At 39.0% G+C, this 22,132-nt stretch overlaps 3 protein-coding genes across 5 annotated transcripts; 2 read left to right on the top strand and 1 right to left on the bottom strand.

Moving 5' to 3' along the window:
* The first annotated feature begins 1,181 nt into the window (after window positions 1-1,181).
* On the top strand, window positions 1,182-11,679 carry LOC146390789 (protein mono-ADP-ribosyltransferase PARP14-like). 3 transcript variants are annotated; one of them, XM_084923787.1, is made up of 16 exons: window positions 1,182-1,425; window positions 2,447-2,595; window positions 3,358-5,424; window positions 5,962-6,198; window positions 6,281-6,505; window positions 6,654-6,720; window positions 7,032-7,175; window positions 7,298-7,357; window positions 7,456-7,629; window positions 7,814-7,952; window positions 8,055-8,110; window positions 9,000-9,704; window positions 9,882-10,015; window positions 10,111-10,288; window positions 10,395-10,671; window positions 11,427-11,533. In XM_084923787.1, the coding sequence occupies exons 1-16, from the start codon at window positions 1,251-1,253 to the stop codon at window positions 11,461-11,463; spliced, it is 4,824 nt and encodes a 1,607-aa protein (XP_084779913.1). In that variant the 5' UTR covers window positions 1,182-1,250; the 3' UTR covers window positions 11,464-11,533. The 3 variants fall into 3 exon arrangements, with proteins under 3 accessions (XP_084779913.1, XP_084779912.1, XP_084779914.1); XM_084923786.1 differs by having other exon boundaries at window positions 2,447-2,610; XM_084923788.1 differs by having other exon boundaries at window positions 2,447-2,610; window positions 10,395-11,679.
* Window positions 11,319-13,364, bottom strand: cbln11 (cerebellin 11). Its single transcript, XM_084923814.1, has 3 exons — window positions 12,989-13,364; window positions 11,781-11,909; window positions 11,319-11,605 (listed from the first exon to the last, which is right to left on the bottom strand). The coding sequence occupies exons 1-3, from the start codon at window positions 13,362-13,364 to the stop codon at window positions 11,319-11,321; spliced, it is 792 nt and encodes a 263-aa protein (XP_084779940.1).
* A 278-nt stretch (window positions 13,365-13,642) lies between these two features.
* On the top strand, window positions 13,643-19,576 carry LOC146390787 (kelch-like protein 33). Its single transcript, XM_084923799.1, has 4 exons — window positions 13,643-15,835; window positions 15,915-16,863; window positions 16,966-17,136; window positions 17,892-19,576. The coding sequence occupies exons 1-4, from the start codon at window positions 15,016-15,018 to the stop codon at window positions 18,409-18,411; spliced, it is 2,460 nt and encodes an 819-aa protein (XP_084779925.1). The 5' UTR covers window positions 13,643-15,015; the 3' UTR covers window positions 18,412-19,576.
* Window positions 19,577-22,132: the final 2,556 nt, after the last annotated feature.

Raw genomic sequence — 22,132 nt, 5'->3', positions numbered from 1 at the left:
TTTATCCAATCATAAACAGAAGAAGATGGATTGTCATAGAGGTTATTAGAAAGACATATATTTTCACCGGTCTGATAGTTTAACAAAGGACATCAAAGGACATTTGAAGTGTATTCTTTTTCCATTGTCACTCACCTCTCCCACACAACTGTGAACACATCTCTGAACACCTGACTAGCACTTCAGGATTATTATATTTCTTCTGTGTCAGACTCTACATTTTGTGCATCTCTCAACCTAAATGAACACCATCCTTAATATGATAAAGAGATGTTTCCACCTTTGCTTCACAGATATACATTTTTGGGTTGTCAACAAAAGTCCTCAGGAAAAAACTTTGTTTTGTTTTAAATTTTTGAACAGTTAACCAATGCAGCAACTTTCCCTAAAATTTTACATTACCAAAGTCATTTACTGCACAACCCTTGAGTTATCGCACCACAACCTATTATTTATTCAGGCTTTGCTTACAGTAAGCATCCTATATTTATTCAAATAAAAGTAACCCGTGAGAATTATTGTGTTTGACTCAGAGCACACTAAATTATGACAGTCACTCAGATGAGCAAGCAAGCAGGGAAGTCTGTTTCTCCTGATTCTGATAGGTTAGCAGATCAGATCTACAGGCATTTTTTGTCTCTCTGTGTTCTGTACCTCACCTCTTTCACAATGGCCGTGAAGATGAAGGCTTCGTTAAGGCTTTAACTCACTGCAGAGCCTGAGTTTGATCAGTTCAGAAAAATAATAGTTAAAAAAAAGTTTTAAAAAACTGTTTGTTTGCCATGTCTTTAGTTTTATTCACACACACACACACACACACAGAGAGAGAGAGAGAGAGAGAGAGAGAGAATAATAAAGACGTCACAGTTTAGCAAAAACACTAAATGCAATTTTCTTTTATAAATTTGGTCAGAAACGGAACTTCATCTGTGCAAAAAAGAAAGAAAGAAAGAAAGAAAGACAAAACATCGTATGCTGAAGCACAAAAGTGGAGGAAAGTTTTCCTCAAACTACACACTTAGTAGAGTAATTACCCTTTATTTCAGTATTTCCCAGAGCGATATTTGAGGCTATTGTTGGATTAAATTTCTTTAAATAATACAGTTCTCCAGTGAGGAAGGAGGAAATGATGCCGTTCACGGCTGGTGACGTCTAAGAAGCTGAGACAGTATGGGCTGGGCTGCTGAGCCTCTGACTGCTGGAAGCTTTCGCTCCAGGTGTGAGTTTGTTTAGTCTTTCCAGTTCACATTATGGGGGACATTTACAAGTATCCCGTTTTCTTCGAGTGTTCCAAACTGAGCGCAGAGCAAAGGAAGAGGATAGAAAACTATTTCCATATTCGTCGCAAATCGGGCGGCGGTGAGTGCGGCTCGGTGACGGACGTGAACGACAAAGTTTACAGCGTCGCGTTTAAGGAGCGAGATGGTAAGTCAAGTGAACTGATTTGAATAAGAGTCTTTTTTGATCTCTTAATGTGAAACCTATTTTGATGGCATGAAAATGAAAGTATGGAAAGTGAAAGTAAGCATGAAAACAGTTTATATTAATCGATTATTGTCCATCATTGTTTGTATGTTTTAATGAATGTGAACAGTTTGAATACGACGGAGTATTTTTACTGTGTATTTATTTTTAAAGCACATAAAAAGTATCTGTCACTGCGTCACTGTGGTCATTTAGAAAAACAAGAGAGCATAGTTTCACTTTCACTCTTTTTGTTTAGGGCCAGTGTCACAAACCAGTAAGACGTCATCGTCGCTTGTTATATTGAAAGAAAAAACATCCAAAACTCTGCGTAAAGATATTAGAATAATTACAACTAAAACTCCAAGAAAGAACATTAGCCTACTGAAAAACAACCAAACAAACGAGCTGTCATTCCAATTAAAAGTAAAGCAGATGTGATACGGGCCCTACAACAACCACGTGACAAGCTTCTCCAGGGAAAGTAAGGAAACGGCAAACCACGTGATCTGGGGACTTATCCAGCTGTGATGCTGATGCCGAGGTCCAAAAACAGATCATTGAAACCCTCATGACTGAGAAGCTGAAACTTCTTATTTTTTAGCTCTACACTGCAGAATAACTAAAATTATTTTGAAGCATCATGTTTTCTCCATTGTGTATATGAAATATCATTCCTGTTATAAAGGTAGTGAAATAGAAGCATGCAGTGGCACCCTGCTCTTTGCTGTACTCAAGTCAAGTGAAAATCCTTAAACCTGAAAGGTTTATGTGCAGTAACAAAAGCAAATGTCACCACCTGTCTGTACTAATCACGTTTATACACATAGATTTACCTGTAACGGAAAGAGTGAGTCTGTTAGCATGCTACTGACTGGGTATCTCATGTTAACACACATTTCATATGCAATCAAAATGTAGCGGTAAAAAATAAATAAAAAGAAGCTGGACTTTAAAGACAATGTCTTATTTTCTGTTTTAGCTCAACAAAGAGTCCTGCAAAGATCTCAGCATGAGTTCAACTTTCCAGATTGTACTCTGGTTCTGACTGTGAGAGACAGCCCAGGACCTCCCGTCTCTTCTCCCACATCCCCCTCGTCTCCAGGCCAGCCAGTTAGCCCCAAACTGGATGTAAGCTCTTCACAGGTCAGCTCTGTAATGTGTTATTGCTCTGTAAAGGCAACACTATATAACTGAAAACAAAGGAAAAAAGAAAGTGATCAATTCTTTTTGTTGGTTAGACACTGGAAAAGTTTGTTTGTTGATTAAAAAAGACGACCCAGCTGTATAAAACTTGCAAAATCAGTAAAAACAAAATGATGCAGAGGTTAAGCATAGATAAGCAACATGAGCTTGTTGTTTATCTTGTTGCAAGTTCAGCACGTTTTTGCATTTTTACCTAAAAAAAAAAACTTGTATTGCAAGAATGGCACAAAGACACCCAGAAGCAAGTGTGAAAAGGCGACTTATGAAGACGGAGTCTCAGAAACAAAGACCATATAAATATATATACACACAAAGGAGTGAGATTCCACAGGGGAAAAACATTTTCGGTGGTGCAGGTAAAGACAGAAAGCAAATCAGCCACAGACAGGCAAAGGAAGAGCTGCTGTCATAATAAACTGAGAACAAAGAAAAAAAACTCAATAAACTCTGAAAATAAAACATAAAAGAAACATAAAGTGACACTATTGTAATGGATTGGAATTACATATCACCCCAAGCAACCATTGTGAAAGAACAGAAGATGGTTTAGTGTATTTTTCCAGTCTTGAAAACCTCAAATAATATTAATCTTTAAGACTTAAACAAATTAAAACTCTTAATGAAGGCAAAATGTGGAAATATATCTTTTTATTATTAACAACTACTATTTGGCATATCTTTCTGCAGAATCAGTCATCTCCTGCATCAAGCCTGACAATCAGTGGTGAAGAACACGAACCATCTATCGATAGCTATCTCCTCCGTTACTTAAGTGAATGTCCAAAGGCTGGAAAAGAACTGGAGACAGAGCTTTTCTTTGTGGGCTGCAGTGCTCAGCTTTTCCCAGATAAGGTTTTAGTCAGAAGAGATCAACCATGTGCTGCAGATGTTAACTGGAAAGCTGAGGTAGACAAAGTTTTTGATGGCTACCTGTCCCACTATGAGGTGGATGCTCGCAATGTCAAAGCTTTGCTCCAGTCCTTGAACTCTCCAAAGACAACAGATGAGGTGAAGGTGTACAGCGAGCTTGGGTTGACAGTGGTGGTTGGGAGACAGTCTAAGGTGAACGCCAAGTTATTGGAAGTCAAGGGCATAAGAGGTAAACTTGGATCAGCATCAGGTGAGAGTGAGAAGCAAAACAGTATTCGTCGACTGGGTGAGGCCAAACTCCGTCTCCTCTGGAGAGAGATTGAGCGAGGTTTGGGAGAACATTTTCCAGAGGTGAAAGCCACACAGGGTGACGAAGGTCAGCTGACTTTGGCAGGTTCTGTGGAGGAGATTCTTAAGGCTGGACTGCTAGTATCTGATAAGGAGAAATTGGTGTTAGAGCGCACAGTTTCTGACAAGAGCCCACATTTTTTCAGCTTCCTCAGAAAGGTATATGGAGGGCCAAGGGTGCTAGGTGATTTTTTAGGTGTCGGTGACAAGGTGGAAATAGAGTTAAGAGACACAGAGCTACTTTTCTTTGCACTCTCGGCTGGTAAACTGGACGATGCGGAAAAAAACCTGCAAGAAAAATTCAAGGATGTCAGGTGTGAAGTTCCGAACTGCTCCATTGTGCCACTGGAGCTTCGGGAAAAACTTAATTCCAAGACAAATAAGATGAATCAAGGGCAGTGTAGGGCTCAAGTTGTGTTTACCTCAGACATCATTGTGTACTTAGTGGGCCACAGCAAAGAGGTTGAAGAGCTGAGCGACATTGTCACACAGTTTATTTTGGACCAGGCAAGTGTAGAAGGACATGTCGCTCTCCCTTTCCCAGAGTTGCTAGAACTCCTACCAGACCTGTTGCAGCTGTTTAAGTGTGACTCTTCAGAGGTTACCTTACGTCCTTTAACATCTTCCTCTAGACCAGTGGTGCTACTGGAAGGCCCATCTGGAAAAGTGACTGAGTTTAGGAATAAGCTGGGTCCACTTCTTCAGTCCCTTGTTAGGGACAGAGTCAGCATTAGCATGCCAGGGGCAGTAAGGTTTTTTGAAGGTCTCGCTGGACGAAATACTCTCGTAAGTGTTGGTCAATCCTACAAGTGTCTCATACAGCTTGAAGAACAGAATCATGTTAGTAGACAAAATTCAGGAGTTACCAAATACAACCTTTGCGATGGGCTCCAGGTGTTGGTCTGTCAGGGTGACATCACCACACAATGGGCTGATGCTCTGGTGAATGCTGCTAATGAAGATCTGGAACATGGTGGTGGTGTGGCTGCCGCACTGAGTAAAGCAGGTGGTCCTCAGGTGCAGATAGAGTGCAGAGCCATGGTGAAGCAAACTGGAAAAATCCCTACAGGTGATGTGGCAATGACCACCGGCGGAAACCTGAAATGCAAGAAACTGCTGCATGCAGTTGGGCCTGTTAATGGAAAATGTGGTGGCAAAGAGAGAATGCTACTGGAAAAGACTGTCAGCTCTGCTCTGAATTTAGCAGAAATGATGAAGTTCAAATCCATAGCCATGCCCTGTATCAGCTCGGGTTTGTTCTGTGTTCCTCTTACTGTGTGCGCTGAGGCTATTGCAACTGCTGTTAAAGAGTTTGGCAGCCAGGGAGGTCGAAGTCTGAGTAAAATCATCCTGATAGATAATAAAGGAGAGGTGGTGAGGGCCATGCGGGATGCGTGTGACAGAATTCTTCGAGGGACAAGTACCGAACTCCAGCCAAATGCATCTGGCCAAAATACAGCGGGACAAGCCACTGCTGGTGCTACTGGGTGCTGCGTCCAAGTGGAGATCGTTCAGGGAACACTAGAGAACCAACAGGTAAAATACTAGTGAGCACAATTGAATATTTCTATATAAAGGTTGAATATACAGTTCTGCAGTAGTACTAGGGGTTTATTTACACCTACATATATCAGCTAATATTAGCCATTTGCTGAAATGCTGGTCTCAGTATTTATAAAGACTAAAAATATGACATGAAAATTTGAAAAGTAAACAAGAGATGAGAGAAACAGGGTTGCACCACATTACAAGTATTAATGTTGCAAAGTTGAGCCACAGAAGGCGGTCTGTAATGTCCCTGCTGCCTAAATGTTTGTGGAGCATCACAAATATAACCAGCTGATCCACGTAGAGTTGTGAGGCAGAATAAAGCAAGATTATTAGTAAACTGCTTTTTCATATTATTTTATTAAGGGCTCACAAATAACTACACATTAACCAATGTCATGGAAATTTGTATTTGTTTCGTGTATGAAAGGAAGAAGTTATTGGCTGATTTATTAGATTTTTAAATTAATTGACATGATGATCAAGATCTTTAAAACTGAATGAAATTTGCTTTTGATTTTTAAGGTTGATGTCCTCGTATCTCCTATGGTTGCCCATGATCCCGTTTCTTCTCGTGTTGGAAGTGGGCTGTCAAAAGTGATTGGCCCTCAGATGATTGCAAAGTTTCGTCAGGAAGCAGGAGGTGTGACACTGCCTGGTGAAATAGTGTTGGTGGAGAACTTACCTCCTCTGCAATGCAAAGCAGTGGTCTTCCTCAACCTAATTTCTTGGGACAACAATCAAAATGGAACAGCAGTCCAGGTGAATTAAGAGGGAATTCTGTGTGCTGTTATAGGTTTTTGTGAATCAGATTTACAACCCTAATGATAAATTAATCTTCCAGGTGCTGAGACGGGGAATCAGAAAAATTCTGGCATCCTGTCAGATCAGAGGTTTTAGTTCAGTTGCCTTTCCTGTGCTCGGGACGGGTGCTGTCCTACAATTTCCTCACAGCGTGGCATCCAGGGTTCTTCTGGAGGAGGTTGGTGAATTTGAAAAGGACAGAATCAACAGTCCACCTTTCCTGGTGCGTATTGTGATTCATCCCAGTGACAAAGATTCAAGCAAGGTAAAGGCCATTTAATTACAGTCCTTTGTTTAAAAAATACAAATAAAAATGTTTAGCCACTAAATGTGTTGGTCAGTGGACAACCTTTCACTACCAAGAAGAAATACAACTGACTACTAAAAGAGCATCACTTTCTTTTTATCTGCAGGCCTTCCAGTCTGTGCAGGGAAATCTGCATCTCAGAGGATTCACAAATGATATTAACCCAGATCAAGGTTGGGATGTTTTCATTTTGAATTTTAAAATAATTAAAAACATGCGTAAATTTCTTCTTTAGAAATTAAATGAATTTATCCTTAAGACCACATTAATTATCTGATTCCAAAGAGGCAGGAAAACACCACATAGGCTCAAATTAAGTGTAACACACTTATGTATAAATAGATATTTTTATTATTATTTAGTTTTTTACAATATTTTATCTGGAGGCAGAAAGTTGTTTATTGCTTTATAAAAAATTGTGAAAATTGTGACTATTTACTGTATCATATTTAACCATGACTCTTTCTTATTTCTGTCACTTTAGAGTCCTTTTACCGCCATGTCTCTCTGTCTGATCATGAGGTCACAGCCATGTTGGGTGAGGTCAAGGTTCAGATGCTCCGTGGAGACATCTTAAATGGGGGCACCGATGTCATTGTCAATACGACTGATTTCTCTCACTCTTCTGGTATAATCTAAATGTTGTATTTATTACTGAACAAAAAATGTGAAAACAGGACCACAAGAGTTTTGTTTATATTTTGCTTAAACTGAAAATGACTCTAGGTTTATACCTAACCGTGTCTGCAGGTGTCTCCAAAGCCATTGTGACCGCAGCAGGGCCATCAGTCCAAGCAGAGTTAGCTCAAAGTAAGTCTTAGGAATAACACTAAACACTAAACATCTTTATAGATTTGTGTTTTTGATTGATTAATCTTTCTTTTTTCTTTCTTTCTTTCTTTGGGAAGGAATTCCATCAGAGTGGATGGTCACCACAGGGCCTGGAATGCTGGGATGCAAGGAAATCATCCACGTTGGCTTTAACTGCGATCCTCAGTTGATTCGCAAGTACTGCAAAAAGATACTGGTGCACTGTGAGAACAAAGGCTACAACTCTGTGTCCTTCCCAGCCATCAATACGGGTTAGTACTCCATACCTGTGTGTATGCTGATATATGTATATGAGTCTGCAAGTGGAAGTGTTTATTTCTGCATCTTATTAGCAGCAAATTAGTGCCCACTGAAAAAATGTAGAGCATATAATCAATTATTGTAACATTGTATAATGCACATTATTTTCTCAATAACTGTCTTATATCCTATCAGGATTGGGGGGTATGTCCTATGATAAAGCTTGTAAAGCCATGCTGGATGGGATAGCTGCAGCTATTGCAAAGATGAAACCAAGTTCTCTCTCACTCATTCGCATTGTCATCATGGAACAACCGGTCTTCCAGGCTTTCAGGTTTGAAATAAAACATCTTCACAACATGAGAGTACATTATACCATAAGCATTGTTTTCCCAATGAGATTTCATCGTTTAAATCACCTGCTCTGTGTTTGCAGAAAAGAGCTGGAGAATCGCTTTGGACAAATAACTCCTTGCCGCATCAGTCTGAGAGGTTTGTTGTAATTTAAAATTTTGGAAAGTTTCCTTCTGCCCTCCCCTTGCACATTAATGAATTTAGATTTCTTTGTTAAACCACGACTCTAATGAAAAATTAAAAACTATTCAATGAGCATTAGAAATCTTTGACAATTGCCAGTTACAAAAATTAACTGACAATTACAGCTGTCAGCAGTTTTCATGAATCTAGTACATCTCAGAAACTTTCTAAAGAAATTCATGTAATAAGTATTCAAGTTCAAATGCAATTTTTTTTTCAGATGTGAGAATAACTCAAGTAATATTCCTGTGATTCATAGCGAGCTAATGTCATAGGTTGTATATAAAAGTTGCAATTTGCACTGTCCATATTGGGTTTAGGAGCCAAGAATGACCATATTTAGCTCAGAGGTTAAGTAATAAAGTATACTTATGAAGTAATTAATGTTAAGTACCAGGATAAGAAATACTAGAATTTCACCCACTGATATCTTGAAATAGCTCTACAGCTACCACACAGCAATTCACACGTTTTGTCAACAAATTCCACCAAAAGAAGCCACCATGACAGGGATGAAGGCCCAGTTCAGAGATTTAAGCTGGTGGTGATGAAACCTTGATGACAGAACTGTAGACAAAGTTTCCACAATCTATAGATGTTTCTGGTATTAAACAGCAATATTGTAGCCTGCTAGCTTGCACACATTAGCAAAAGAAAACATTAGCATTAGTAACCTGTGCTTTAGGAATATTGAAAATTTAAAGCAACTTCACAGCAGTCTATCTACCTTATTTGATCCTGAACTACAGTCACAATATGAGTAATAGTGACACTAGAGCAGAAGCTGATACTTACTGGGTATTTTCCACAGCCCATTTATTTGCTTTTTTTTTTCATTTTCTAGAAAAAGCCAAACAAAAGCTCAAGAAGTGGCAAAAGAAACAATCAAATTTCTTCTCTTCAATGGGACCACAAGAAAAAACCTTTGCCTCCTCTAAACCTCAGCCAGCTATGATACGTGTAATAAGCTGTGATCCATACATCACCAAGACCATCCAAAGTGAGCTGGAGGGGATTCTGCAGAAGCACCTGATAAAGAGGGAAGTAGACGTGCAGGAATTTTCAGCGCTTGAGCCCATGGAGCTCGAGGCTGTGCAGACAAAAATCAGAGTCTTTGGAATAAGCCTGGAGCACAAGAAACATCAACATGACAAGAGCAGCGCTGGAAATACGGTCAGACCTGAAGCAAGAGCTCAGACGGGGTCAGGAAAAGACATCTATGTGCTGGAAGGCCTAAAAGAGGACGTTTTGAGTGTCACTGAACTCATTGGCAGAGCAACCCAAGAAGCACTTTTTAAAGACTGTCAAGATAAAGAAGAAGCAATAACAGCTCTAAATGTGCAGTGGTCTTTGAAGGGCATAAATGGAGCCTGGCAGGAGGTGAGTCTGCGTGACAACTACATGTTGGAGTATGCTCATACGCGAGACAAAATCTTTGTTGACATAGATGCGCCAGATGGCTCAAGAGTGACCGTAAACCTGAAGACACAAGAAGCCACAAATGGGGTGACAGGAATCACATACAAGCTAAAAAGGATCGAGTCTGGAGGTTTGTCACATTTTCTAATTTCTCTTTTTTTGTTTTGTTTTGTTTTGTTTTATTTTAACCATAGTCACCTGTGTTAAGACCATTCCCTTTTGTGATGTAGAAACTTTGCCTCACTACTTATTTCAGGAAAGTATCTTGCCTTAACCATATGCTTCATTTGTTTGGTTTTTACTTTAGCATTGGAGATGCCAGTTAAATGGGATCCTATGCAGGAAGAATTGTTCATGAAGGTAGAACTGCAGCCTACCTCACAGGAATACCGGGAAATAGCCCAGGGTTTCCTGAAAACAGCCAAATTCAACATTTGCAAAGTGAGTATTCTTACAAGAAATCATGCTTGCCAAGATATTTTAACATAAAACGCACCGTACATGAGGCAGTTGACTAATTTGTTTTCTGACCTCAGATTGAGCGTGTGCAAAACCTCTACCTGTGGAACGCCTACAGTGTGTGTAAGCAGCGTATATTTGCCAAGAATGGACAAGCAGAGCTAGGTGAGAAGACTCTCTATCATGGCACGACAGCAGAGTCATGCCAATGCATTGAACGGGACCGATTTGACAGGGGTCACGCAGGAAAACATGGTAAGGCATCTTTTATAATATGTCATTTAAATCCCTCAGCAAGAAAGGACATACTCCTAAAATGTATCCTAATTTTTGTTGGGTTTTTTGTGTGATTTCATTACAGCTGCAAAGTATGGAAAAGGAGTTTACTTTGCTGTCAATGCAGCATATTCAGCTAACGGATTTTCCCCAGCAGACAAATCAGGCTTAAAGAGGATGTATGTTGTTCGTGTCCTGACTGGCCGTTACACGGTCGGTAAGAGCAGCATGAGTTCACCTCCTCCTCGAGGCTCAGATCCCACTGACTGCTACGACAGTCTGGTGGACAACCAGCAGCAGCCCAGCATGTTTGTGATCTTCCATGATGACCAGGCCTACCCAGAATACCTCATTACCTTCAAGTGAGAAAGACTGAGAGAAGTCATGCATCAACACTGTGGGGTCAAAGAAATGTACTATAGTGTAAATGTTTCTACTCTGAGTCAATGTTAGATCTCATTATTTAGATTTTGTCTTAAGCAATGTATCCCGGTAATACAGATGTAGTACTTATTTAAAGTGAATAAGATTTCATCTCAGCTAACTGCGTATTTGAGAGATTTTTAAGAACGGTTGTGAGTCATAACTTTGCCTCATTTGCTCCCAGCAGCCATTAAGTTTCTACAGTACGTAGTTCTTCTGATGTGAAAAATAACTCCCTCTTCTTTTGTTCTTTTTTTTTATTACAAATGTTCTTGAATAGAACTAGAGTCATTTATTTTAAATAAAATACTAAGTTTTAATTCGCATAAATACCATAGCATAGGCAATTTTTTTTTTTTTTTGCATTTCCCACAATAATTACATAATTACTTAGAAATAGGTAAGCATTAAGAACATAAGAAAATACTGTATTTATAAGACTGGGGGGGAGTTTCATGGTTATTAAAACAACTTTATTAGATGGAGTACATCTTTGTCAACCGCACAAAAAAACAAATACAACATTTTCAGAAGAGAAAATAAAGTGTACAAAAAATGACACGTCACATTTTTGTCTGATGCCACTTCACATTTGAAAAAGCAAAAATCCAGTGAATGTGCAGTACTTATTTACATTATCACTGATCTGTCGGTTTTCCCAAAGACGAACATTGACCTTGTCTCCAACTTGTAGCATTAAGACTGCACTGTTTGAGCCACTGATGGGATGAGCCCGACTGTGACCATACCATGATACAATCCTGTTTCCATTGTGGTACAGACTGCCACCACTGGTTCCACCACTACTATGTCCCCACCAGAAAGAAGAAAAGGTAAAATAATAGACTCCTTGAACTGGTGCTGTAAAATACCCTGCATCAAAAAACAACCATAAAGTAACAGCAATTAATCCAATAATGCTCCTGCTGAATAGAACAAACTGAACATAAATAGTTTTTAGAGATTATAAAATTCTCAGCAGCAGAAAAGGGGGAAGGCACGTGCGCACACACACACACACACACACACAGCCACACTGGTTTCTAACCTGTTACTGGACTGTAGTGTCCTCCAACGTTGTACAGAACACGTCTGTACACCAGAGGGTAAAGAAAATTTGCTGGCCCAATAGTGGCTTCTGTGGGTAAAGCGGCAGAAAATGCAACCTGACGTTGCCCTAAAAACACCAGAAAATATATTTTAGCTCGTTTCCTCCAAATGAATAAATAAATAAATAAATAAAAGTAACAATAACAAGAATAAACAGTTTTCAAATTATTTAATATTTTCATTATTATACTATAACGTTGCCACCATTCTTAAATGTTATAGAGCTAGAATTGTTTAAACACACAGTGACACCTTTTCTTTTTGTTGTTAGTACAACAGCAGTGAAGCTCACAAGAATTGAAACTTTACTAGAAGTTATAAAGAAATTATAATAATAACATCTGTATTTCACCAGATCTGGTTTGAACCTTGGTTCGATTAATTCTGAGCTTTAGTATTTAGCCAGTATTTAATCAGCAGAAAACAGTCACCTTTCACCTCAACTAAGTATGAATTCAATAATATCAGAGAGAGATGAGACAAAAAGAGAAGAAAAAGTTTAATGCGTTAGGGCATATAAACATGTGGGGAATGAAACAAGGGGAGTGGAAAAGAATTGGAGGTCCTCCAGCAGCCTGAGCACTAAGCTTTATAAAAAAGGAAAGTATTAAACCTAATCTAGTAGAGAGAAGAGAGAAGTAGACAGTATACTATACCTGACACCTGAAACACAAATTAGAAGCTGGTTAAATAAGAGACAGGCCTGAGAGCTGAACGCGCTGCCTCCCATTCTACTCACAAGCTCAGAACCATAAGTTAGTCTGCAGCCTGAGACTAAGCTTTATAAAAAAGGAAAGTATTAAACTTGAGACTAAGTACTCTGTTTGGACAATATTGTGCCGTGAGTTCCTTGTGACAGGATTTCAAATTTGATTCTGGGTTTTACAGACATCAAATGAAGAGAAGCTAAAATAGAAGAAATCTGTCTGTAGGCACCAAACATGTGAACCTCCCTAATGCTTAATTTTTCGCCTGCAATAAGTTAAATTTAGTATTATAACTAAAATGATTTTGTAACAACAATCATCAAAACTGAGTAATAAAAGACTATTTTGGAAAATAGACTTCATGAAAAGTTACATGGCACAATGACTGCAAAGTTCATTACTTTTATTCATTCATTAGTTAATTTTTACCAAATATTACCTTCATACACCGTCCTGAGCTCAGTCAGTGTGCTGTTAAGTGCAGCCACCTTCTTCTCACTGGCTTCCAGCTTTCTGTTTGTTTCTTCAAGAGCCCTCACGGTGGCTTTCTGTCGTTCTTCTAGAGCCCCCAGTTCCTTCAGCACCATATAGATGTTGGGTTCACATAGATGGTCAGTTGTTTTGTTTACTGTCCGAGTGGCTGTTGTTTCAGACCCTGGGTCAGCTGACACGTCGTTATTGTTCTCTGCCTTAGTATCTTCATATGAGAGCTCAGTGATCAGGTTCTGATTGATTTCATTCTGATCACCCGTTTCCTCACATTCAGATAAACCAGCAAGTAAACAAATAAGAATAATTACTGTTAATCTCTCCATTTTCCAGGTTAGATGGTATTTCTCCGATTTCTGTGTTTCACTGATGACCACGGTGTAAAGAACCTATTTATAAAAGGGTCTGGGTTAATTATTAGAAATAAAGTGATGAAAAACATCATATAATCTTATGATGATGAAATAAACTTTAACCTTTTTCCTTATTGCCAGTTTGTTATTCAGGACTTTTATGAGTTAAATAAAGCATTGGAAATGGAATATACATTTATCACACTCACCAGATTACAAACAGAAAAAGTGACTTTATCTTTGACCTGCTTTTTATCTGCACGTGGAATGGGAATAGGGTTGTAGGAGAAACAAGGGGTTGGGTAAAAGTAATTTAAGAGATATAGAAACTATGATAACAGCATGACCACGTTTTAGCTCCTCTTTGTTTTTGCTTATCCCCATGTAAAATATTAACTATTGAAAATGGTTTTTTTCTTGTGTACGTGTTGTTTGATACTGCAAATCAATTTCCCATTGGGGACAATAAAGTTACTATTGATTATTGACCACTGATATTGGTGTGTCTTAGATATAAAAACTATGTACCGCATAGATTGGTGACATTTGTTCATGAAAGTACATTTAGTTTTCAGCCATAGACTGGTTGGATGTTTATACCACTTGGCATCTGTGTCTGTCCAGGGTTAAGATTAGAGTTGTTTTGTTTTGTACAATCATCACAGCCCAAAGCTTACACCCGAAGCCTAACTCTAACTCTAGGTATGGCACTTTTAAGATGGCAGATCTTTTATATAATTCTTTATGATACCTTTTTGCAAGGGTATTTATTCATTTAATATACGAGTGGTAACCATCAACTAACCTTAAAACTACCAGATTTACATTGTATCTATTTTAATGTTTTGAATTACAAAACATTGCAAATTTAAGCAAATTTAAGCAGTTTTACTTAAGACTCAAAATTTTAATACATAGCAGTTAGAGAATTATACTGCACCAGCAATGTTGTGGAAATCTAAGACTAGTATCTCTTACTACTGTCTAATAAAGAGATTATAATAACAAATCAAATAAGTCAATAGTGTGCATCTGTTTTAATGTTACTTATTATTAGTACTCTATGCATCCCCCTGTCAATTACGTGATGTTAATTCAGGTCTGTGCAGTATTGTACAATTTTCCCACTGCACTTAGATCTCCCAGAGATTATGCTATCAAATCCTTCCTCCTCATTGTGTATCAATCCCTATTTCTAAGAAAAAAAGTTCCATTACTGCAAGTAACTGGAGAACTGTAAAATATTTTCTCTTTAATAATCACTAATAGAACCTAACTATATTTAAGGCCAATTGCTGTCATTCAGTTTAATACCTGTTTAATGTGAAATGTTTGTAGCAGAAAAAACTCTATTCTCCTTATTCTGAAACAGTACAAAGCATGTGAAGCCTCACTTGAAATTAAACCTATGTGACCCAGTAGCTATAAATAGCTGCTTGTTTATGCAGAAAGTGAACTTGAGACCAAGACAGAGAACGACAGAGGGGATTTAAAAGTGGCAGAATGGCTTTTGAATAGAAAGTAGCAAAAATCATTAGAACAGTATTATTTTTTTTTTGCTGGATGGCATAAGTAACTGAAAAGACAAAAGTAGCTATTGCTCAAAAAGAAAATAACCAATGACATGGAGTTTACAAGGCGTTATTTGCCAATGGAGTGGGAAGAACGGTGGAGGAGAGAGAAGGAGAGAAGGAAAAGAGTTGTTGAAGAAGGTGGTGAAGGTATAGAACAGGACAACCGGGAGCTACGAAGGATTGTTGCTTACAATGATTCGAGAATGGGCTTGACAAGTAGGAGTGACAAAAAAGAGACTCGAGATGGAATGAATGGTACTAGTCAGGAGGGAATTGCGGAGCACATAAGCGCTGAAAGCTTGGGAGCTGAAGAGAATAAAGTCCAGGCATGCCACAACAAAACCTACCCTAAAGAAGTGTTTGTAGCTCTGAAAGAATTCTTGGATTCATCTCTTCTTACAGACCTGACATTGACAACTGAAAATCAGAAAAGCTTCCAAGTGCACTCCCTTATCTTGGCTGCTGTCAGCGGCTTCTTTCTGGAAAGACTACGGGATAAAAGTGAGGAGAAATCTGACAATAGTGAGGACAAAGATGGAGTCCAGAGGTGGTCAATGCAATTGAGTTCAGAGGTTGACCATATTGGGCTTCAGGCTGTTGTTGAGTTTGCCTACACTGGGCTTGTGTCATCTTTGAACAATGATAATATGGCCCGAATCAAAGCTGCAGCTCAAGTCCTTGCAATCCCAAGACTTGTGGACATCTGCAAAAACAAGGAAAGAAAAGAGAACAGTGAATGTTTCAAGAAAGAAGCACAAACCATCTCTGCTCTAGAACAAATAAAAATTACTCTTCAGTCCATTGAACAGTTGTGGGCAGATAGAGTGGGGTGTGATGTCATTTTGGACGTGGATGGAACTTTTTTCCATGGTTAGTACAACTGCTTTTGATATCCTAATGAATGCATCATAGTGGTCAAAGTTTAAGCTTTTCTTTTGTCTCTCTTCAGTCCACAGAATTGTTTTGGCAGTAAGCAGTGATTACTTCCGTGGCATGTTCACATGTGGAATGAGGGAATCCCATCAGAGTTGCGTTGCCCTTCCTTTCCTGTCTACATCTGAATTAGAGGCTCTTATTGGCTACTCATACAGTGGGATCCTTCTACTTAGCTGGGACTCTGTTTTTGAGATTACCTGCATGGCGCTTCAGCTTCAATTCCAATCTGCTCTATCAATTTGCCTCAACTTTATGAAAAAAGAGATACAGGCAAGCTCCTGCCTGGATGTGGCATCTTTTGCTGAAGCATATGAAATATCAGAACTTCTTGAGGAGGCCAATGACTTTGTGTTGAGGAACTTTATGGAAGTATCAGGCACAACAAAGTTTCAGGACCTACAAGCAGAAAAGCTTTTAAGCTTCCTTCTCTGCGATGGCCTTTGTGTACCTTCAGAGTTGGCTGTATTTCGAGCCGTAATCTCATGGATTGAGGCTGATCCCGAAGAAAGATTGGCCCATGCAGGCTTACTCATGACTGGAGTTCGCTTCCCCCTCATGACCTTTCGAGAGTTCAGAGAGGTTAGAGCCATTAATCTACGCATGGAGTGCTTTGGCAACAAAGAGGTGGAACTTTATGGTTCAGCACTTAAAGAATTTGGTTTCAGCCTTCCAAAGTCCCAGGATCACTGGCGGATCAGGCGACCAAAAGATACTCTAGTTCTGGTTGGAGGAGACCAACTGAATCCAGATGTTGGTCAGCGCATACCGAGCAGGGAAGTTTGGTTTGCAAACTCCCTACGCAGTGGCACAGGGTTGGTGAAGGACATTGAGTGGAGGAGATTAACTGAGATTCCAGATAAACCAAAGTTTAGGCATGGAGTTGCCGTAATGGATGGGAAGCTGTATGTGATTGGAGGGTGCTTCTTTTATGCAAAGGATGACATTATGAAATCTGCCTACAGGTAAATAAAAACTGTTAGTCAGTGAATATACATCTTCTTACATTCACAAAAACAGATTGTTACATATATCACATTTTATTTTTTTTATCGCACTCATGCTAGTTATGACCCAGTGAATGATTACTGGAAGAGGCTGGCAGACATGCAGGAGTTCAGAAGTAACCTCTCAGTCGTGGTACGTGAATCGCACCTTTATGCCATTGGTGGAGATAAAGACATCAACACCAACGTAGACAGTGTTGAGATGTACAACCCAGACACTGACTCCTGGAGGTAAAACAGAATCTTGAATAATGGATGATGGATATTTTAGCTGGGCTTGAATAATATATCTGTTTTTAAATTGTGGACATACCAATCAGCCAACAAAGTTAAAAGACTGAGGCAATATGAAAAGAGTCAAGTTTTATAATAGTTATTATAATATAAAAGTTTTTCATGCTTTACCCTTAAATTCAAATGCAGTACCATGATTTCCACAGCAGATGTCAGTCTTGCCCTTGAATTATAGTATGCACCAAAAAATGGGTTTTTCACACTACTGTAATCTCAGAAATGTCTCATGTTTTAAAGAAATTCGTATTTTGCTGTTCTGGTTTCACCAGGTGGAAAGTTACACAGGTATGGTGGTGCATCTTAAACAGAAATGCAAGTTAAAGAAAGCAAAACAACATAAATATTGTCTATTACATCATTACAGCATTCAGTTATAGCATTTGTGAGTTAAAGAATGAAATCTAAACATTCAGACTTTAATGAGGATTCATCCGAGTTGCTGCCTTCACCTTGTCCAAAGTCATGCTGTCATCACAGAAATGTAAACTGGAAGGTTCATGGAAAATGCAGCTGAATCACTTTTTGTTTATATTTCACATGATGCTCATTTCTGATAAAGTTGTTTCGTTAAAGTTACATATATGCCAAGTAATGCCATTTTGTGGTATATTGGATTCAAGGCAGATAAAAAAATATATTTTCCTTACAACTGTCCATCTGGACATGACTGCCTGGCTTCTCTTGTTTCACAGCTTTGTCCAACCGCTGGACCTGGCTCTGAGTGGCCATGCTGCTGCTATCATTAATGGAGAGATTTTCATATCTGGAGGTTTCAACTGCAAATATGAGTGCCTTGTTTCCACATGTCTGTACCACCCAGAGAGGGGAACCATCTACCTGGCAGACATGACCTATGATAGAGCCCAGCATTGCATGGAAGCCCTACAGAGTCATCTATATGTTGCCGGTGGAGTCTGTAACCTAAGGAAGTTTTACACTGATCAACTAGTTTGTGAGGTATATGATACTGTGGCTGATTGCTGGACTACTTTTGCGTCACTGCCCATGCCCCATGTTGGTGCAGCCTCCATTGTTATGGAGGAGAAGATCTATGTACTGGGAGGGTATTGCCAGGATGACTACAGTGAGTCTGCACTGGTCCACCGCTTTGATCCCATCATGCAGAGATGGGAGACCATGGGCAAACTGCCTGGAGCTGTTACAGACATCCGAGCTTGTCTGATGCACCTGCCCCAGCACCTCAGACAGTAACTGTTTTATTGAAATGATACACTCCTCAATTAGGCAGTCTGTTTAAACACTGAAATTACTGCAATAATAGAAGTAAAATATTCAGATGTGGATATCTAAGGCCTCAGTCACTCAGGCCTACAGACCAGTCAGCAAACCTTTTGATAACCATAGGTTGCTTGGAAAAAATATGTATTCTCCAACCAGTTGGTGAGTGGTTGCTGGAGGTTGCTGGCAGTTGCAAAGAGGATGCTGCACTAAGGCTGTTCCTTATGACTATTTTGGTTAAAACCAGTTTATCCCAGTCAATCATGGTTTTGATGGAAGATGTTGAATTGTTTGCATGTATTGTTTAACTTGCAGAGCAGTAGTAAGACTTGAAGTGCAATGAAAACCAGAAGCAGATACCATTTGCTTAAGTGAAAAATATGCCTTATTGGTTAAACCAACACATTTCAAAAGGCACAAATTTTACTTTGAAGGCAAGTGTTCCTTAATTGAGGTATGTGTTGGAGCTTTCATGGTTTCACTATCATACAAAGAGCAGTTGGAGAGTGTTTGCAGATAAGTCAGCATCTTTGATATAAAAGTATAAGAAATACAGATAATCTGCTACTGATCAAAGTAATTGCAAGAAAGTTTTTAGTACAGCACCGTATATCTCCTTGTGACCAATTTTCTCTTGCAGCTGCCAGTAGCCTCAAGCAACAATTTCAACAGGCAGTCTTTTTTCCCTAGCAGCTTGCAATTATTAAGGGTTCACTGACTGTCTTTTTCAATCAGTTTTAAGGTGACTGCCATCAACCTTCATGAACGACTTACGAACTAGTCATAATTGCAACCAGTGGTACCAGAAGGTTGCCAGTATCTAGTATCAGTATCTAGGCCTGTGTGTGTGAATAAGAATAATATATATGTAAGTGGTAAGAAAATAGATGGAGTTTATCATTTTGAAATGAATGACTACTTTGACCACAGGCTAATCGTAATAGCTAATTCTTAATAACTGTTAACTCTCACTTGGTGCAGCATTCGTGTTTCAGGTTTTCTACATCAGGTTGTCATGTTCTAGGTTCTTTATGTTTAGCTCACCTAGTTTAGGTTATAGCTTAGTTGTGCCTTTGCCTTTTGTTTTTGTACTGTTTTACCAGCCTTCAATAAACAGCTAGCCCTTTGTTAAAATCAAGTTTAATTTTCACGTGTCCTCACTTTGGTCCACCTCCTCACTCCACACAGTCTGCTTCTGCAGATAGTGACAGTGCCCAAACTTGACTGGTAGTGTAAATATGATAGTTTATCTCTCTCTCTCTCTCTCTCTCTCTGATGGGGGGCTGTCAAGTTAGAATAAGCAAAAATTAAGCGATACAGAGTTGATGAAAGCATTACAACCTAAACTTTTAGATCTGAAGAATTTTCATTGGCACCACATGACAGTGACATTTTGAATGATAAATGATCTGGTTTCGTATTCTTACAGGCTTAGCTATTCAAATCTTTTCAGGAAATGACCATGTGCTTTCCAAACCATCCCTATCTGAGTCCAAACAGATCAAACTATCTGAGAGTCTAAGATCATTCCTTCTGTGAGGTTCTAAACGTTTATGTAACAGCCGAATGCAAGACAGTGAATTATATTTTTGTTTGGTATAAACTTCCACTACTAGGGAAAGATATAATGCTTAAGGTTAATGCTGTTGTGATTTGAAGTTATATAGTACAAATAAAATTGAATTGCTGCTGCCTATAGTGCTGCTAATAGTGGTGTTACTGCCTGGGCTTTGACTCAGCTTGAAAGCTTTGGTTTTTCCATTTGTGTTTCAACTTACTATATGATTACTATTAAAAAGTGTTGACTCCAATATGTGATGATTCCTAATGTCTTTATAAAAAAAACAATTAAACCCCCTGTACTCACAATCTGTGTCCATGAATGTAAAATGTTGCTAAAATGTAAAATGCTGAAACCTTTTGGTTATTCTTTCATGCCAACCTGCGATACGGGAAGAAACAGTAGGACGATCTAAGTTAAATACACAAAAAATGTTCAAAATTGCTTTAAAAAAAGAGAGTTGAACCTGGCCCTTTTAGATTTAAATTTGACCAAAGTTAACCAAATTCGACCTGTACAACCAAACAGATTTCTCATCGAAAGCAGATGCCGATTTAGTATCGTACAAAATAATAATAGTTGATAAGAAGAAAGAAGAGGGGCAAATCCATGACAAAAAGGAAACACTGAAACATTTTTCACATGGCTAAACCACAAAAACCAGCTCTCCACAGAATGATGTTGACCCAATAGATTTGCCAGTGATATCCAGTCCTCCAAATTCCCAGGCGCTCATCTGGGAATGCCCATTCTTCAGCAAGATGGCCCCTGAAGTGTAGCTGTGATAGTCAGTGTCATGAAGGTGAACTGGTGAACTATAAAGGACTGCTTGTGGTAAACAGAATTTCTTTTTTTCTCTAAATCATCCATCCATCCATTCGCTTCTGCTTATCCTTTTCAGGGTCGCGGGGGGCGCTGGAGCCTATCCCAGCTGTCATAGGGCGAAAGGCGGGCTACACCCTGGACAGGTCGCCAGTCTGTCGCAGGGCTAAAACACAGGGACAGACAACCATTCGCACTCACTTTCATTCGCACATTCACACCTAGTGACAATTTGGATTATCCAATTAACCTATCCCCACAAGCTGCATGTCTTTGGACGGTGGGAGGAAGCCGGAGTACCCGGAGGGAACCCACGCAAACACGGGGAGAACATGCAAACTCCACACAGAAAGACCCCGGCCTGATGTTGGAATTGAACGCAGGACCTTCTTGCTGTGCGGCAACAGTGCTAACCACCGTGCCACCGTGCTGCCAAAAACAAAAAAAAACACTAGTAATTTAGTGGACTTCATCGGATTTATTTTAGTGTACATGCTGTAAAGCACTTAAAAAAATGTTTCTAGGCATAATATATTAATCAAACTGGTCCAAAGTCCTTAAAAAGTTTATTGTAGAAAATGTTGCTTCCAACATTGCTGTAGTTCTTTGATATTTCTTTTATGAACTTGTGAAATGTCAAGTAACACAAAGCAGATCATTTTATATTTAATCAGACAACCTTTTCATGACAACAAGCACAGCATACACATTAGTGTAAGTGTTACTAAGTATTATAATTAATTAGTAAATATGAATATTAGTTTAGAAGAATTTATTTTTGTGGGAGATGTATGGAAGTTTGTTTCTGTGCAAAGAAATAGATGCAAGCAGAGGTAAGTATAAATTTTGAGTTACGATTTCAAAAGTTTTGGTTATCATCATAAAATTTTGAGTTCTCTAGCATATCGAGACACCTTGTGGAGAGATAGTCTCGATATGCTAGAGAACCCAGGTTACACCGTAACCGTACATTACTAATTTAGTGCCATGAAATTCTAGGTTTTCAGCTTTATCTATTTTAAGTAATAAGAAACAAACTAAGACGGGACTAAAAAAAACCTCGTAGTTCTTCAGGTGATTGTTGTTGTGATTCTTGTTTGTTGAGCCAGGATGTGGACAGAAAGGCGACACGGACATCAGTGAGTGGATGAAGGCAAAAGAGAAGCTGGTACAGAATTTTGAGCAAGAACAATATCACGGGTCTAGACACCAAGTTTCATTGCAAGTATAGAAGAGAACTTGAGACAGAGATCTGTAGCTGTATTGAAAAAATAACACAAATTAATTCTCAGGGTCCCTAAGTATTTGAAT

The sequence above is a fragment of the Perissodus microlepis genome, chromosome 3 (assembly GCF_051167445.1).
Source record: "Perissodus microlepis isolate ML-2025 ecotype Zambia chromosome 3, ASM5116744v1, whole genome shotgun sequence".
NCBI classification, from domain to species: domain Eukaryota; kingdom Metazoa; phylum Chordata; class Actinopteri; order Cichliformes; family Cichlidae; genus Perissodus; species Perissodus microlepis.
This window is presented reverse-complemented; position numbering and strand designations above follow the sequence as displayed.

Bases quoted from the DNA above. Each gene is read 5' to 3' on its own strand.
- LOC146390789 (XM_084923786.1), top strand. From the start codon at position 1,251: ATGGGGGACATTTACAAGTATCCCGTTTTCTTCGAGTGTTCCAAACTG. The intron at 2,611-3,357 runs GTCAGCTCTGTA...ATCTTTCTGCAG, and splicing joins TGGATGTAAGCTCTTCACAG to AATCAGTCATCTCCTGCATC. The intron at 6,506-6,653 runs GTAAAGGCCATT...TTTTATCTGCAG, and splicing joins GTGACAAAGATTCAAGCAAG to GCCTTCCAGTCTGTGCAGGG.
- LOC146390787 (XM_084923799.1), top strand. From the start codon at position 15,016: ATGGAGTTTACAAGGCGTTATTTGCCAATGGAGTGGGAAGAACGGTGG. The intron at 15,836-15,914 runs GTTAGTACAACT...GTCTCTCTTCAG, and splicing joins GGATGGAACTTTTTTCCATG to TCCACAGAATTGTTTTGGCA. The intron at 17,137-17,891 runs GTAAAACAGAAT...CTTGTTTCACAG, and splicing joins CCAGACACTGACTCCTGGAG to CTTTGTCCAACCGCTGGACC.
- cbln11 (XM_084923814.1), bottom strand. From the start codon at position 13,364: ATGGAGAGATTAACAGTAATTATTCTTATTTGTTTACTTGCTGGTTTA. The intron at 11,910-12,988 runs GTAATATTTGGT...TGGTGTTTTTAG, and splicing joins GCTCAGGACGGTGTATGAAG to GGCAACGTCAGGTTGCATTT. The intron at 11,606-11,780 runs GTTAGAAACCAG...TTTTTGATGCAG, and splicing joins ACACTACAGTCCAGTAACAG to GGTATTTTACAGCACCAGTT.